At 35.7% G+C, this 14,918-nt stretch overlaps 1 protein-coding gene across 1 annotated transcript in view; it reads left to right on the top strand.

Moving 5' to 3' along the window:
• LOC134843650 (guanine nucleotide-binding protein G(s) subunit alpha-like) overlaps positions 1–13,530 on the top strand; it is a 34,415-nt gene extending 20,885 nt beyond the window's left edge. The window contains exons 5-7 of the mRNA XM_063859845.1: positions 9,538–9,934; positions 11,144–11,208; positions 11,284–13,530. Of these exons, the coding sequence (XP_063715915.1) occupies positions 9,538–9,934; positions 11,144–11,208; positions 11,284–11,442 (621 nt within the window). The 3' untranslated portion in view covers positions 11,443–13,530. The remainder of the gene's footprint in view (positions 1–9,537; positions 9,935–11,143; positions 11,209–11,283) is intronic.
• Positions 13,531–14,918: the final 1,388 nt, after the last annotated feature.

Below are 14,918 nucleotides of genomic sequence, written 5' to 3' on the forward strand. Positions count from 1 at the left end.
GGTTATTGTCAACCAAATAAAGACTCAATTTGTTATAACCTACCTTTACATACACACGATGAAGATCATTTTCATCACCCACAAATTCTTAAATTAGCCTCCGGTACACACACAGAATGGATTTTAAATAGAGATAAAAAACACAATGAAATTTATCAAAAAATAACAAAAAAGTTATTACAAAGACAAAATATTAATGAACAAATCAATTCACGTTTTACACCAGCTTCCGATTTAAAAATTGGAACATTTGTTTTAATACCTAATTTTAATACTCACAAAGGAATTTCTAAAAAATTACAACCCCTCCGAAAAGGACCCTATCAAATAATTGCAAAACCCACAGATGTCACATATAAAATTATCGACTCAAACAAAAAAGAAATCGTTCAACATCGAAACAACCTATTACCTTATTACCCAAAAGAATACGCACTCCGCGAATTAACTCAATTATATTCTTTCACAGGATTAAAAATCATTCAAAATGAACCACATCTAAAAAACACAGAACAAAATGATAACCCCACCGAAACTCAAAACACAAAACCAACCGCCACCAAAAACAATACACAAAATCATAAAGAATCTCCAAAACAAAGAAAAAATAGAAAAATGACAGAACAAATAATACCCCAAGAAGAAATAGACAAATCAGAACATAGAAAGACAACAAGACTCCGAAATCAACCACGTAAAAATTACAAAATGTTCATCCCCCAATCTAAAATATTAAAGAAAGTAGAATTTAAAAAGTAATTTTAACATTTTATACTTCACAATCTTGAAACCTCCGTAACATTTTTCATTTCCATTTTTCAAAATAACATGCTCACAAAGTACGCAATAATTCTAGTTCAAAATAGACCAATAGGATTCATCCAATCCGCCACTTTCTCTAACTCAAACTAAGATCAATTAGACGAATAATCTAGAACTCCAGGCACATCTCTAACTATAACTTTACAACCCCCAGGTCAAAAATAAGCAAACCACTCCAACTTGACAGCTAAAATAAATATCACCATAATACCGTACCCCTCCCTTATCTAATAACCCAAAGATCAACAATATTTCCCCAACTCAGACCACGAATACCCCCAAAACAAATTTGATAACTTAGCCTAAAGTCACAAAATGAAGATTTTAATTAGCCTAAAGTATAAAAATCTCACCATACCCCGGATCATTTGACAAACAAAAATAAAGAAAAAGACGACCTCCCAGTCACCATGAAAATTGCCCCCAACAATTTTTTACGAAACTCAACCCACTTGTCAAAAAACTAATAAATAATTCGACCACACTAGAAAATCGCCTCAAACAGCAAAAAAATATTCGACCAAGAGATCATTTCTTAAATGCTTTTCTCTCAAACAGTCGCTCAAATATTTATCAATTTTAAACATTTTTTTTCAATACTTCAAGCCTTTATAATATTTCTTTTTGATATCATTGAATCTTTTCTAATAATCATAATAATTTTTTGTAACATTTTTTTAATTTTCTACACAATAATTGAACTATTCCTCCAACTTTCCAAAACCCTTGAATATATCCACAGGTACGATTTTAACAACTTGTCTAAATGATACGAACAATTTTCAGTAGAACTGATATTTTTTTATTGTTTGTAATTTTCATAACATTTCTATTATCCCTCATTTTGACAATATGTAAATGTATAAAGAAAGCAATCATCACATTTGCCCTAGCAACAATTTTTCTAATTCTTTTTTTAGAAGAATATTATAATAAACATAAACCTTCCCACTAAAGTAACAATTTAAAAATCCATCAAAAATTGCTACCCAACAGTCACAGAATCAGTCTTCACCGACATCATCCCAAGATAATCCAACACCACCTTCAACTACTCAAAACCCTCAAACATCTACACGAATTTCTTTTCAAGACAATCCATACACTTTTGAAGAACGGCACGCTCGTTTATCTGAACCACTAGAACCAGTTCAACGACAAGCATCCCTAAGTGAACCAACATATACTCTTTACCCAACACTACCACAAGAACTAAGTAGAATACGAAACCTTAGTCAAAACCAAAACACAGCAGAGATAAATAGACAAATTATACATCCTCGACGAAATAGAAATTTTCAAACTCCCCGAGTTCATTTTGATATACCTCAATCCCCAACACAAACCACTCCAGAAAACACCACTGGTATCACACCAGAAACTCCTACACTTTTTTCACAACGAAGCACTTCCAGTCTACCTTCAGACTACTTAGGTTCAACACCAACATCTGAACAGATACGTGAAAATCCCTTTAACCCCCCAAACCTAACATCACGACTACCATATTGGACTACAAATTCATTCACACAAGGTGAACCAAATTTAGTCAATGACCCCATAGATATTTCTACGGATACAACAACATCCTCATCACTACCAGAAACATTATCACTACCATCAACACCATCAATAAGTCAATTTTCACCACTACCCTTTAACTTAAATTTTCCAAATAATCTCGACGCCAGATATCGAGAACAATCATCTATAAATATTCCTTTAAGATTAGATTGGAATACATTCACAGCACCTCCACCATTATTTGGACAACATCAAGAAAGTAACCGCCTTCATAACTGGGCACTTAATAGATTACAATATCGCCAAGATATTCACAACGATATCCGTGATCACAATATTCAAATACTCCAACAAAACAGTTTACAATTAAAGTTTGAAATCACAGTTAAATTAAACAATATTACACAACATCCCTACCCATTAAACCCACCTAACATAACAGCTCAATCACTACCACCACCGTTTATAACTACTGAAGTAATATACAAATACGACAGATATACCAAAAACACAATTGGTTATATTACATTTTATAATCCATACTCAGGATTATCATACACATGTATATTCTAAAATTATTAATTTTTCTCCAACTCCTTTTTCTAGTAATCTCAAATCAAAACATAAACCCTTCCCCTCGTACAGGACCACAAGATTTATTAGTAACACATTACGATTGCGAAGAAAATGAACAAAAAACACTACATAAATATGCAATCAATCAGGTATCACAATGTGAAACAGAACCACAAGCTATAGAAACCACAGATATAATAGCAACACTCTATTCAAAAGCCCGAGCTACAACAGTTACAGGTTATAAATTCACAGCAACATTTTCCGAAAAGAAAGTACATTGTTCACAAGTCTCGAACGGAAACAAAAACCGACTTGACCATGAATCATTCTACCAAAGTAATATAGAACGTCTTTTACATCTCAATCCCGACGATTGTAAAAATGAATTACTTAGACTAAACATCACACAAAATAAAAACTCCCAAAGAAAATTAGTTAATTTTCAAGTTTTTTCAGACTCTGTACACCAATCACAACTTGAAAGACACCAAGGACATATAAAACTAAACGAAAAATACCCGTATAACGGCGCACACGGACGATTAACCTATGACCTACATGATAAACATTGGATACCACACATTGGTATAAATAACCCATCAAACTGCAAAGCAGACACGAAAAATAAAGGATACCAAGAAATAATGTTTTTCGATTGGAAAATACAACTCGAAAAAATACAACTCACACGAGATTTATCTGATAATACAATGATCTATCAAGGAATCCGACTACCTTGTAAAAACGATCAAGGATATTGCGACCCTACAACAAGAACACAAGCAACAATTGTTTGGTTCCCCGAAGACACATGTACAACATTTCAAGTAGCAAAAATACACGCTCGTATGATAAAATTTCACGAAAAATATTTCATACAATCAATTCCATATGAACAAGTCCATCCATCACGCAAACTAAGTTCCGATTTTAGAAACATAGACAATATAGAAAATAAATTGACACGTTTTCAAATATATCAAGAAACAGAACTTGCATGTAAATACAGGAATCCACTTCACAGAACACAATACTCTGAAATATTACTTGAATATGAAAAAGGATTCGACATGACCACTGGTAAAGTAAAAATCGACCCATACGCCACAGGTCATCCTCTAAACGAAGGAACATCCTATATACCAGTTAATTTTCAAAAAAGCAACGGACAACCTGGTGGACATCTAAAACCTTCTGACACCAGAAGCACACGCTTACAAGAATTATCACTAATGAATACTACATATTTTGGTAATATCCACTATGATATTCATTTGGATATGAAACTAGACTATACAATTAGCCGCATTTTTCAAGAAATGTCACTCTCCGAATTAGAAACACTACATCAACTATGCGAATTAGAACGAACACAAATACTACAATCACTTGCACTAGCAGTATTAAAAATACCCTACGCAGGATACTTATTATCAGGAAATAGATCAAATTTTTTAGACTACGAAGGAAACATTTTATGGTTTTATACTTGTACTAAAAAAGTATCACCACTATACGTTTTTGAAGATAAACGATGTTATAAAAGAATCCCTATCTTTTATAAGAATAAAGTACATTTCGTGGATACACTTTCACGAAGAACCTATTTCTGGGATACCGCAGTCCCATGTGGATCAGAAAATAGCCACAATGTAGTACAACTAAACCCTGATGAAAACAAATATTATCTTCTCACTCCATATCCCACATTAATGCAATCACTCAAAAAATTTTCACCAGAAAGCATTCGCGCTATTGCTCGAAACCCAAATATAGACTTACAATCAATAGGAATCTATTCAAAATCAGATATTCAACATCACATTAGAACACAACAATTCCAAGAATTATTAACACAAATGGACACTATACAAAGACAATCAATAGACCAAAATTTACGCAAACTTGCAGAAACTGCAGGATTTGCCGATATCTACACGCAAGACTATAGCGGATATTTTAAAGACATTAAAGATTATATATATCTAAACGGCGAAAAATACCGTCCCCAAGATATATCACCAATTAACATTTTTAGCTTTGTTACACTCAAAAATGAGATCCTAGATTTTCTAGGATGGCCCTACTACATCTTAGAAAAATTGACTATTTTATACGCAATGTTTAACTTTATTGGATTTCTTTTCTCACTCTTAAAAGGAATCTACAATACATGTGCTATACACACACAAGTAAACAGACAAGCAAGCGTAGCACGCATACTTTTTGCAGGATTTTTTGGAATTTTTTCCACATCTATAAACAAAATTCTTTTAGACGCACAAATAAAAGAATATAACACAAAAATAACAACACGACAAAATACATACGACGAAGAACATAACAACGTCGACCCACAGCCAACGGCACCACAATTACCACCCCTACCAAATAACCATCCACTATCCCTAGTCCCACGAAATTTTAGAAATTTAGCAATCACACATAATCCAAACTTTAGACTCACCACATCACAAAGTCCCGTCCAACATATAATGACACATCAATCACAAGATGATAATAATTACGAACAAATTATTGAACAACCACATACCACCGCTTTTCAATCTCAAAATAATAATTTTTTTAGCCCACGATGAGCCGCCAACTTGGATCACTCCATCGATCAAATTCCCATCCAACCAACCTTACCTCTTCAATCCCAATAATACCACTTTTTGCTTTTCCGCCACCCGATTTTCCATCTAGCAATGTAACATCAGGCATGAATTCCGACACTAACTCACAAATTTCAGTTTTATACTCCATTTCACAGCTAAATAACCCGAATATTGAAACCCCCGACGAATTTGCCGACTCAGAACCATCTCCATCCAATAATTTTCATAACCCTTCTCAGTTTTCTCAACCTCCTTTTCAACCCATATTGTCAAATAACCCTGACCCCATCACTCCTACACCCTCTTATGCTTCCCAAGTTACCCCAACCTACTCCTCATACCATTCTGACCAATCATCTCCAGACACCCCCCGAATCTCCCCAGAGCTAGACAATTTTATTACCCTCCAACAACAACCCTACCACCTTAACACCCCGACCATAAACCAAATCTCCTCCACTACAAATTCATCCAATCCCCCTACACCCTCTTCAAATTATACTGAATCATTAGCACCATCATCCACATCAACTGAATTCTCACTCAACACTAATAGAGCTTACCGCACTTTTAAAAGAAACTTCCCCAACCATCCTTTCCCAGCAAAACCAGGAACAGCCCGTGAATACATCAACCACCCCCAGCATACTAACACTAGAGAATTTTTAGCTATCACTTTACCCTCATTTCCACAATACACCTTAAACACCCCTCATGACGCTAACGAAACACGCAACTTTGTAGACGAATACGTTTTAATGCCCACTCTCTCTTGGACCTCATACTATCATTTCACTAACCCTCTTTGTTTACCTTTAACCAACACATCCATCGATATAGACCGAAACAAAGACATGCTATATCGACTAACTACACCACTCACCGCTAGACAATTTACTTACGTAGGATATAAAAAATCACTAAAAATACACACTGCACCTAGAGCTAATGAATATACACTAGAATACTACGATCACAACATCATCAGAGCTAACCAAGATCAATTCTTAGACGACGATCGCTTCGCTAACCCACAAATCACCGAGAAATTTTTCATCAAGACACCATATGTATTTACACTAAACATCTTCGACCGAAAGTTTGATCACATTATTTCAGAAGCACTAACAAGCACACAAGCGTACGAAAGTTTTAAAGAACGCTTCCAAATCTTTTCACTAACCTTTCATTTCCTTGCACCACACGAAAGAGATTTACACTGCTCACACGATATTATGTTGCGAACTAAACAAACACATACATACAGTTACTATCGTTTCATCCAAAATCACTTTGACCTCCACACACCCTCTAGACAACCACACCATCGCTTTCAATTCATCAATTCAAAATACACTTCACCGTATTTCCTAAATTTCACATATTGTATTAAAGATACTAACCTTCATGGTATTCTTCGTAACTATGACCCCATAACCCAAATGTACATTTTCTGCCCCATCACCAAGACCTTCAACGCCGAAGAATCCCGACCCTTCCTTATCCCGCACGAGTTTGTACAGCCTATAGAAATCCCCATTTTAGAATTCATCCACAACACTAAATTTAACCACAAATTATATAACTTAATCCAAAACACACCTTATGAGTTTGCAGTAGGCACTGAAGAACTAACCACTATTAAGGCACTTCAATTGCTTTGGCCACTGCTTCAAACTAAAAATATCATCCGCATCTTAGCTAAACTACTAACAACTTCAGAACTAGTTCACGATATCTTCCCCCACGGTTTTTTCCCCGACGACTAACAGGTAAGTATGAATTAAATGAATATTACTAACTAATTAAAATATTAAAAAACTCACCATTCTTTATTCATGTTTTCTTTAGATTTTTAGCCTTCATCTTCGATCATCTGAAAAATTCACAAAAGAAAAATAAAAAATAGCAAACTTCTTCAAAACTGTTTAAGACCCTTTTAACTTTTGCACCAACAATTAAATAAATATAATACCAATGCAGTAAATTAATTTATAAAATTTTCCCCCAAAGCAGTAAATCTACATATGATGAAAATTTGTATCTTAAAATTCCCCCATTACTAGCAGTAAATTTCCAAATTCTATGCAGTAAATTAATAAAATGCAATTGCAGTACTAACCTTTTGATATTTTCATTCATTCGCACAGAAATTCTATCCACACTCACACAGCTCGCCCACGAAGAATTGTTTAAAATAATGAATTTCAGTTTCAAGTTTTCACACTCAACAACTCTAACATATAATAACAAGTTTCAAACTTTCCTTTAACCCGGTTGGAAAGGAATCATATACTAAACAAAACTAACCAACGCAGCTTACTAAATACCACAAATCATAAAATAACAGCATGACTAAGAAAAGGAAACCAACGGTACCCAAACCGGACTAACCCAGTTTAAAACTGGATAATTTATTCTTTTGAAGACTATTACAAAGTCTTAGAAAGAAATAATAAAACACAAAAAAGTCGAAAGACAAACCCATACCACAAACAATTTGCTTTTTGAACAAAGTACATAACCAACAAGACACAAGTAAAACCACAACAAACCCAACATAAAACGTTGTCACATAACAGGACCCCTCACAAAAACCGCATGAAATCATACTCCCACACCTGGCCTAACCCACCAGGAAAGGACGTCCTGAGCATGCTCTATAGCCGGCCTAACCCACCGCGCTACATCCACGCTTTGTGACCACACCTTTATTTTTAATAAGAGCTACTCAAGGGTGAGTAACTCTTCAAAATAACCGAACTAAAACAAAAAGCTTTTGTGAAAACAACTAACTAAAATCATTATTAAAAAATATATTAAACTAATAAAAGATTTATAAAATGTAAAATTACATGATGCAATATATAGATCAGAATACAACACCAAGGACGAACATCAAAAGACAAGACGACCTCACTACACTCGAGAGAGAATGACCAACTACAATCGATATGCCGCTCACAATCACAACTCAAAGGATTTAGAGTACGACTTGATTTCGCAGAAAAGGACTTCATTGAACTAGACCAATGACCACCTCGATGTTCAAGTATACGTACAGATCCGAGTAACCAGGCATCCCCTCCACGCACAATCTCCACGCCATTCCCGAGCTAGATCAAACACAAAAGAAGTTCTCTCCGAAGAACAGAAAAACCTGACATAGCCAACCATTCTGAAACCAGAATTGATGCTGTTGCAGAGACTCAGTCGTTGTCACAAGAAGAACACAACGTCTTGTGTCCTCAATTCCAGATCCCTGGAACTTCCTTAACAAAAAGGAAACAAAAGAAAAATGATGTTCGCCAAATACCAACGTCCATCATCCATCCTTGAACTACAGAAGAACTGTTCTAAAAAACTCTGTAAAACCCGGATGGGTGGAACCTGATCTAAACTATATTTTATGATTGGATAAATTAAATGTTTTACCAATGTAAAGTATTTAATATTAACCAATCATGATCCATCTAACTAACAACCCACTTATTTGTAAGTGCTGAAGTTACTTGTAATTTCAGCACCAGAGAGATTTGAATTTAACTTAGAAATTAGTTGGACTCTCCCGAGCACTTCAGCAGCCGCAATAAACCAGTATACCCTAGATCTATTGAGCCTAGCAGAGACTAGTTAAACAACCTGAGACTAGATAGTATAAGAGTAAGATTAGGATCGGTATTAGACTAAGAAGTTGCACGAATCTATCCGGCCGAAAATAAGATAGCGTGACGAGCAGACGGTGTACCCTATCCGAAATTACTCTATGAGTTATACACCCCAGTCCTAACTCATTATTTTGATCAAAAAGTGCCAAAATAAGAAGTTCTTGAATTTCGAAGAACTTCAGGGTGATATGTTTTTTCTTTAAGCTCCTTCTTTTCTCTGAAGCTCTTCTTAGTTCTACTGTTTATTACGCACAAATTTTAATGGCGTCTGGCTAAAATTAATCGAGTATGTAAGAATTAGTTATGATTTTGAAACTGTTTAGGATCTGCTGAGGTGTCGTGTGCTGACCTCTGGGATTTATGAGACGCAGTTTGCAGTTGATAAAGTCAACTTCCACATGTTCGACGTGGGAGGCCAGCGAGACGAGAGGCGCAAGTGGATCCAGTGCTTCAATGACGTCACAGCCATCATATTTGTCACGGCCAGCAGCAGTTTCAACCTAAAGCTGAGAGAGGACGCCACCCAAAACAGACTATCCGAGTCGCTGGACCTGTTCAAGAGCATCTGGAACAACCGGTGGCTGCGTCAGATCTCGGTCATCCTCTTCCTCAACAAGCAGGACCTACTGCAGCGCAAGGTGGTCGAAGAGAAGTGGGACATTGGACAGTTCTTTAAGGACTACTACGACTACCGCCTGCCAGACGAAACCAAGGACAAAGGTCAGCAATTCCAAACAACGAGCATAAGTTGTTGGATACTGTCTTTTCTAGTAATGGAATACCAGATCTCAGTAAATCAGATATTTAAATAAGAACGATAACACATAATTGTTGTCGCGGTTCGAATCGCATTTTGGTTGCAGTTGGAGGGTCTCACTGTCATCCTCCTCATGGAGTCGGCTCCGGCGAAGTGGATGACCTCATCTTTTCCTTGGAATCAAGGCGTAATATAGTCAGGACGAAGTAGGGCCGAGGTCAAATTTGAAAAAAAAAGCAATAGCCGGTTACTGTGCAAATAGCGCAGAATGTTCCGACCATAGTCTTAAAAATACGACCAAGTTTTTTCAAATTATTGTCTTTTTTTTTGGCGTGGTGCAATAAAAGGAGCTGAACAAAAAAAAGCTGGGGATTAGATATATTCAACAGCCATACTAAAATAATCAAATTGAAAACCAATGTCGAAAATTGAAAAATTACTAGAAAAATGAAAAAGAAATCAAACAAAAAAGAGTTCCGACCATAGTCATTAGAAAACTACGGTTAGGCAGTTTTTTTTCCAAATTAGTGTAGTTTTTTTCTGCTTGGTGTGATAAAAGGATCTGACGTAAAAATATAATTAAGGCATATTAGACAGTGATAGTAATATAGGCAAATAGGACAAAAAATGTTTGAAGAAAAATGACTGGAAATCTAAAAATGAATTAACAAAAAAAGTTCAAAATTTTTGCAGAAAATTTTTGGTTTTTTAGAAGTTTTTGGTTCCCAAAATGAAGCTAAAAAAACTCCAAGCACAAGTTTTACTTGCTTTAAATTAATTTTAAAGTCTTAAGTTAGGCATATTCAGCTGTTGTAATCGTGCTCGCTTGCTTCATTCGCTCGAATTAAGACGAAAAACCAAAAATTTCAAACCGGTTTTTCTCGATACTGAGAATCTTTTTTGGAAGTTTTTTAAGGTGGTTCGAATAACGACTGAAAGGGTTTTAATATGATATATCACTCAACCCAGTGCGATGATTATTTGTGGTACCTGATTTTGCGTGGAAAACAAAAGCCAAAAAACTAAAACACCCGAATACAAAGTTCTTTCCCATTGTCAATGGTCGGAACAACAATACTACTCTCCTGAGCGCGCCCAAGGTTTCTATTGCATTTTAATCACAGGCTTAGTTAAAAAAATACATTGTCAATGATGGTATGTTTCTGTTTCAGGAAGCAAACACAATGAACCCCCAGAACTCACCAAAGCCAAATGTTTCATTCGAGATCAGTTTTTGGTGAGTAAACCTACCTAAGGACTAATTTTAGTTATTATAAATTACTCAAGCCAACAGGTGTTTTTGTGTGTTTAGCAAATTAGTTCAGTTAGTAGTAATCAAGGCAGCGCCTCCTCCCACTTCTGCTACCCACACTTTGTCTGTGCAGTCGACACTGAGAACGTGCGAAGGGTGTTCAACGACTGCAAAGACATCATACAGCGCATGCACTTGCGGCAGTACGAGTTACTATAGGCAACAACAACACCCATTCAAAGCCCGCACACTGCAACAAAACAACTTCCACCACAACACACAGTAGAGAAAAGAGAACATTACTCCACCACCCACACACCAACCGTCTCGTCTATCTCTCCTCTCTCTTCTCTCTCATTCAACATGGTACTTAGAAGAGCGAAAAACAACAATACAATAGAACACCTGTTGACAATGACGAATAGAGGTAGAACCAGAACTCACTTGCGACACCCAAAAAGAGTGGAATCAGAGAACGGATGAAAGATAATTTGGCATTCTCCATTGCAGAACCGTAGCTAAAAAACTGAGAAACTGTACCATAATAATTTGGCCAGTAACAACAACTGCTGCAGAATGATGTGTGACAGACAGATGCATTCTACCATTCATTTCTGATCAGACTTTCAGCAAATTCTATCTTATTGCCAATTCCAACGTTCCTAATCGAGCTCTAAATTAAGCGTGCTATGGTGCATTTGTGATGATATCGGTGATGCGAATGCGCCTATTCCATTCGAGGTCGAAATTTCTGGTTTTGAATATTTCTTCTTCCGAGGGTCCAGTACTTACTCAAATCGTGTCCACCCTCCCTAGAGCAATGAATTCATTTGTAAAACTAAGCTTTGAATGCGAGTTTTTATTTCGAGAGCATAATTTAGTACTCAAATCTTTTGTTTTATTCTTTGCATTCTAATCTAATCGAATATTCCTTTTATCCTTTTCGAATTTTGTAATTGTAATTCAGTCATAAATTTGGTTCCAATGAGATGACAGAAAATAATTTATAGACATCGTAGTGATATTGCCCAAAACAACCCAAAATGTAATGTTCGAGTTGGTGTACTTATAATGAAATGCGTCTTCGCTATATTCTATTTGCAGTTGATTTGGTCGAAAAAGTAGTAGATTCCAAAACTGAACACTCGTTCTAAATCGAAAGAGGGAGAGAGAGGAATGAGTTTGACCTTTTCCTTAACCTTTCCTCTGTTCTACTCTTCCTACCTACCTTGTCCAAAGATGTCAACATTCATCGGTGCTTTTTTCATTTTTTCAATCTTACCTTTGGAGACCGCTCGCTATAACCGTCCTTATATACCAAAATCCTTAACTCGAGAACCATTTTCCACGTTGAAGGCTGAAATATTGGAGTTTTTGTTGGTTTTCGTTTCGCTTGGTCAAACTGTTCTGGTTCCTAATGCATTGATTATTCTGATTTGGGAATAGGAACCAGGAGTTTGTAATTGAGCCAGTGTTGCATGCGTCTCTCCCTCCCCCTCTCCCTATAAGGAAACCATCAAATTTTGAATCAATGAATTAATTTGTGAATTTGTTCCAAACAGCGTTTGTTACTTTATTTAATATAAGTGAAAAAGATTTAGCTGTAAACTCTTCGCTAGAAGTGTCGAAAATCTCGATCATATTTGATCCTGGAAGGAGAAAACAGTCCGAATAATTTTGAAAACGAGATTTTAGCATTCATCAGTTTGTAACTAAACAGTGTAATGTAATTTGGAGGTTGTTTTATTGTACAGAGATAGTTTTTTATTTTTTAATTAATTAGATAATTAGTGTAATTGTGAATGCTGCGAAAGCGGTTCCTGTTATTTATTTCGAAGACTAACAATGAATAACTGGAATGAAACCACAGCAAATTATCTTTCTTCTATTCTCTCTCTATCTTTTCTCTCTGCTGCAGTAATTCTATCTTCAATAGCGCCCGCCTCCTTCGAATTACTCTATTAGAAAATCTAAATCTATTCTATGCATCAACCAAACAAACAGCTAGACACCACACAAAATGGTGTAGTTAAATCGGATTTGAACAAGTTTCGCGTCTGTCCCATTTCATTTTGTAATTTGACCGACTCACAAAACATACAAACAGCAGCTATTATTTGAGCAGATGGTCTGTGATTTTATTTTGGGTTTTGTTAGTCGGGTGCAACAGTTGTAGAGGTTCTTTTTTGTTTTTATTGAATTCGAATATTGTAACTAGCAGTCGTTCGTTTGATTTGATTAAATAAACTAGATTGAAATAAATATTATATGTTAAATTTATTAAATTTGCTATTTCAATTTTGTATCAATATCACCACAAATGAACATGCTCTTTTAGTGTTCCACTTTTCCACTTATCAAGTTTCTCAGGAAGCAAAGAATGAAGTGTGAGTAGATGATGTCAACTCAGTTAAAAATTCAGACGGTGATGTTATTAAAAACATCCCAGCTGAAAAGTTGACCTCAGAATGCACGGAAACTTTTCCTCTCACTCACCATTGGTGGATTTATTCATTCCGCGTTGCTGCGACGATTTATTCGTGTTGCTGCGACCATGTGGGATGTAACGATGGCGTAAGTTGGTTTTTTTTCCGAAGAAGCTAACAAAATTCAAAGAAAGCTCGTCGGGCAGTCAATTTCGGCTTAGTATAATGGCCCAATGAATGGTTATTGGTAATTCGGATTGCAAAGAAGTCCCAAAATATTCTGTCTGGAAACAATCTATTTTAAACTCTAACGTTTTTTAATTTTAAATGTCGTTAGGGGCAATCCCTGCAGTACTTTTTAAAATGAATAAAATAGGTTATTGTTAAGAGTCGATGAACGTATTTCAAACTTTTATATAGATCGAAATGTTTTTTTTTCTGGAATGATCTTTAAATTTGTTAAAATTCAAATTTAATTCGCGATTTGACTTTTGTTTACGTTTTAAGTTCAGTTCATTGCTTGGCTCTCACTAGCGAGTGTTGGCGTATTAGTACGAACCTTCCTTTTTTTTCTAACCTAACTGGCAAATACAAGTGTTCACTTGGTGAAAATTCACTGTAGCATTAGAAATTGCATAGCATTTATTCTCTGCATTAGTTTTAGCTAATGTTTGATTATTTAAGCCTCCGTGGCTGAGTGGTTAGAGCGTGAGATTTATAATAGTTAGGTCACAGATTCAAGTACTAGACTAAGCCGAAACTTCACTAATTCGAGGCTTATCGCTACTTCTTTCCTCTGCACTTTTTAGAGCTGCTTTTTGTCGTGTTCTCGCTAGTGTTTGTGAAATACAGCTTCGCCTCTGTTGAAAAAGAAGGCGAAATCTTCTATAAAACAGCGAAAGAGTAAATTACGAAAAACGTGACCAACTTAACGCATTTGCCATAATTCTAGCTATAGCTCTTAATTGCTTACGCAAGGATTGTTTCAGTTAAGTATAACAAGCAACACTACAATCCACTTCAAATTTTGAAATCCGCTGACATTTGCAAAAACGCTTACTTTTCGCGGAATCTGCTTAAAATTGCGAACTCAGGAACAGCTAGCTATATTAGCTCGTTGGGGAATTCACGACAAAACTAATGTGCTGACAAATTTAAAGTTACTGGAGTTTGTACGCGGAATCCACGGAACTTTTGTGAATTAAATCCACTAAGATTCTGGAATTTGTTTGCAGACTTGTTTCTGGAACCCAGCAACATACATACACT

Source organism: Symsagittifera roscoffensis, chromosome 4 (genome assembly GCF_963678635.1).
Source record: "Symsagittifera roscoffensis chromosome 4, txSymRosc1.1, whole genome shotgun sequence".
NCBI classification, from domain to species: Eukaryota; Metazoa; Xenacoelomorpha; order Acoela; family Convolutidae; genus Symsagittifera; species Symsagittifera roscoffensis.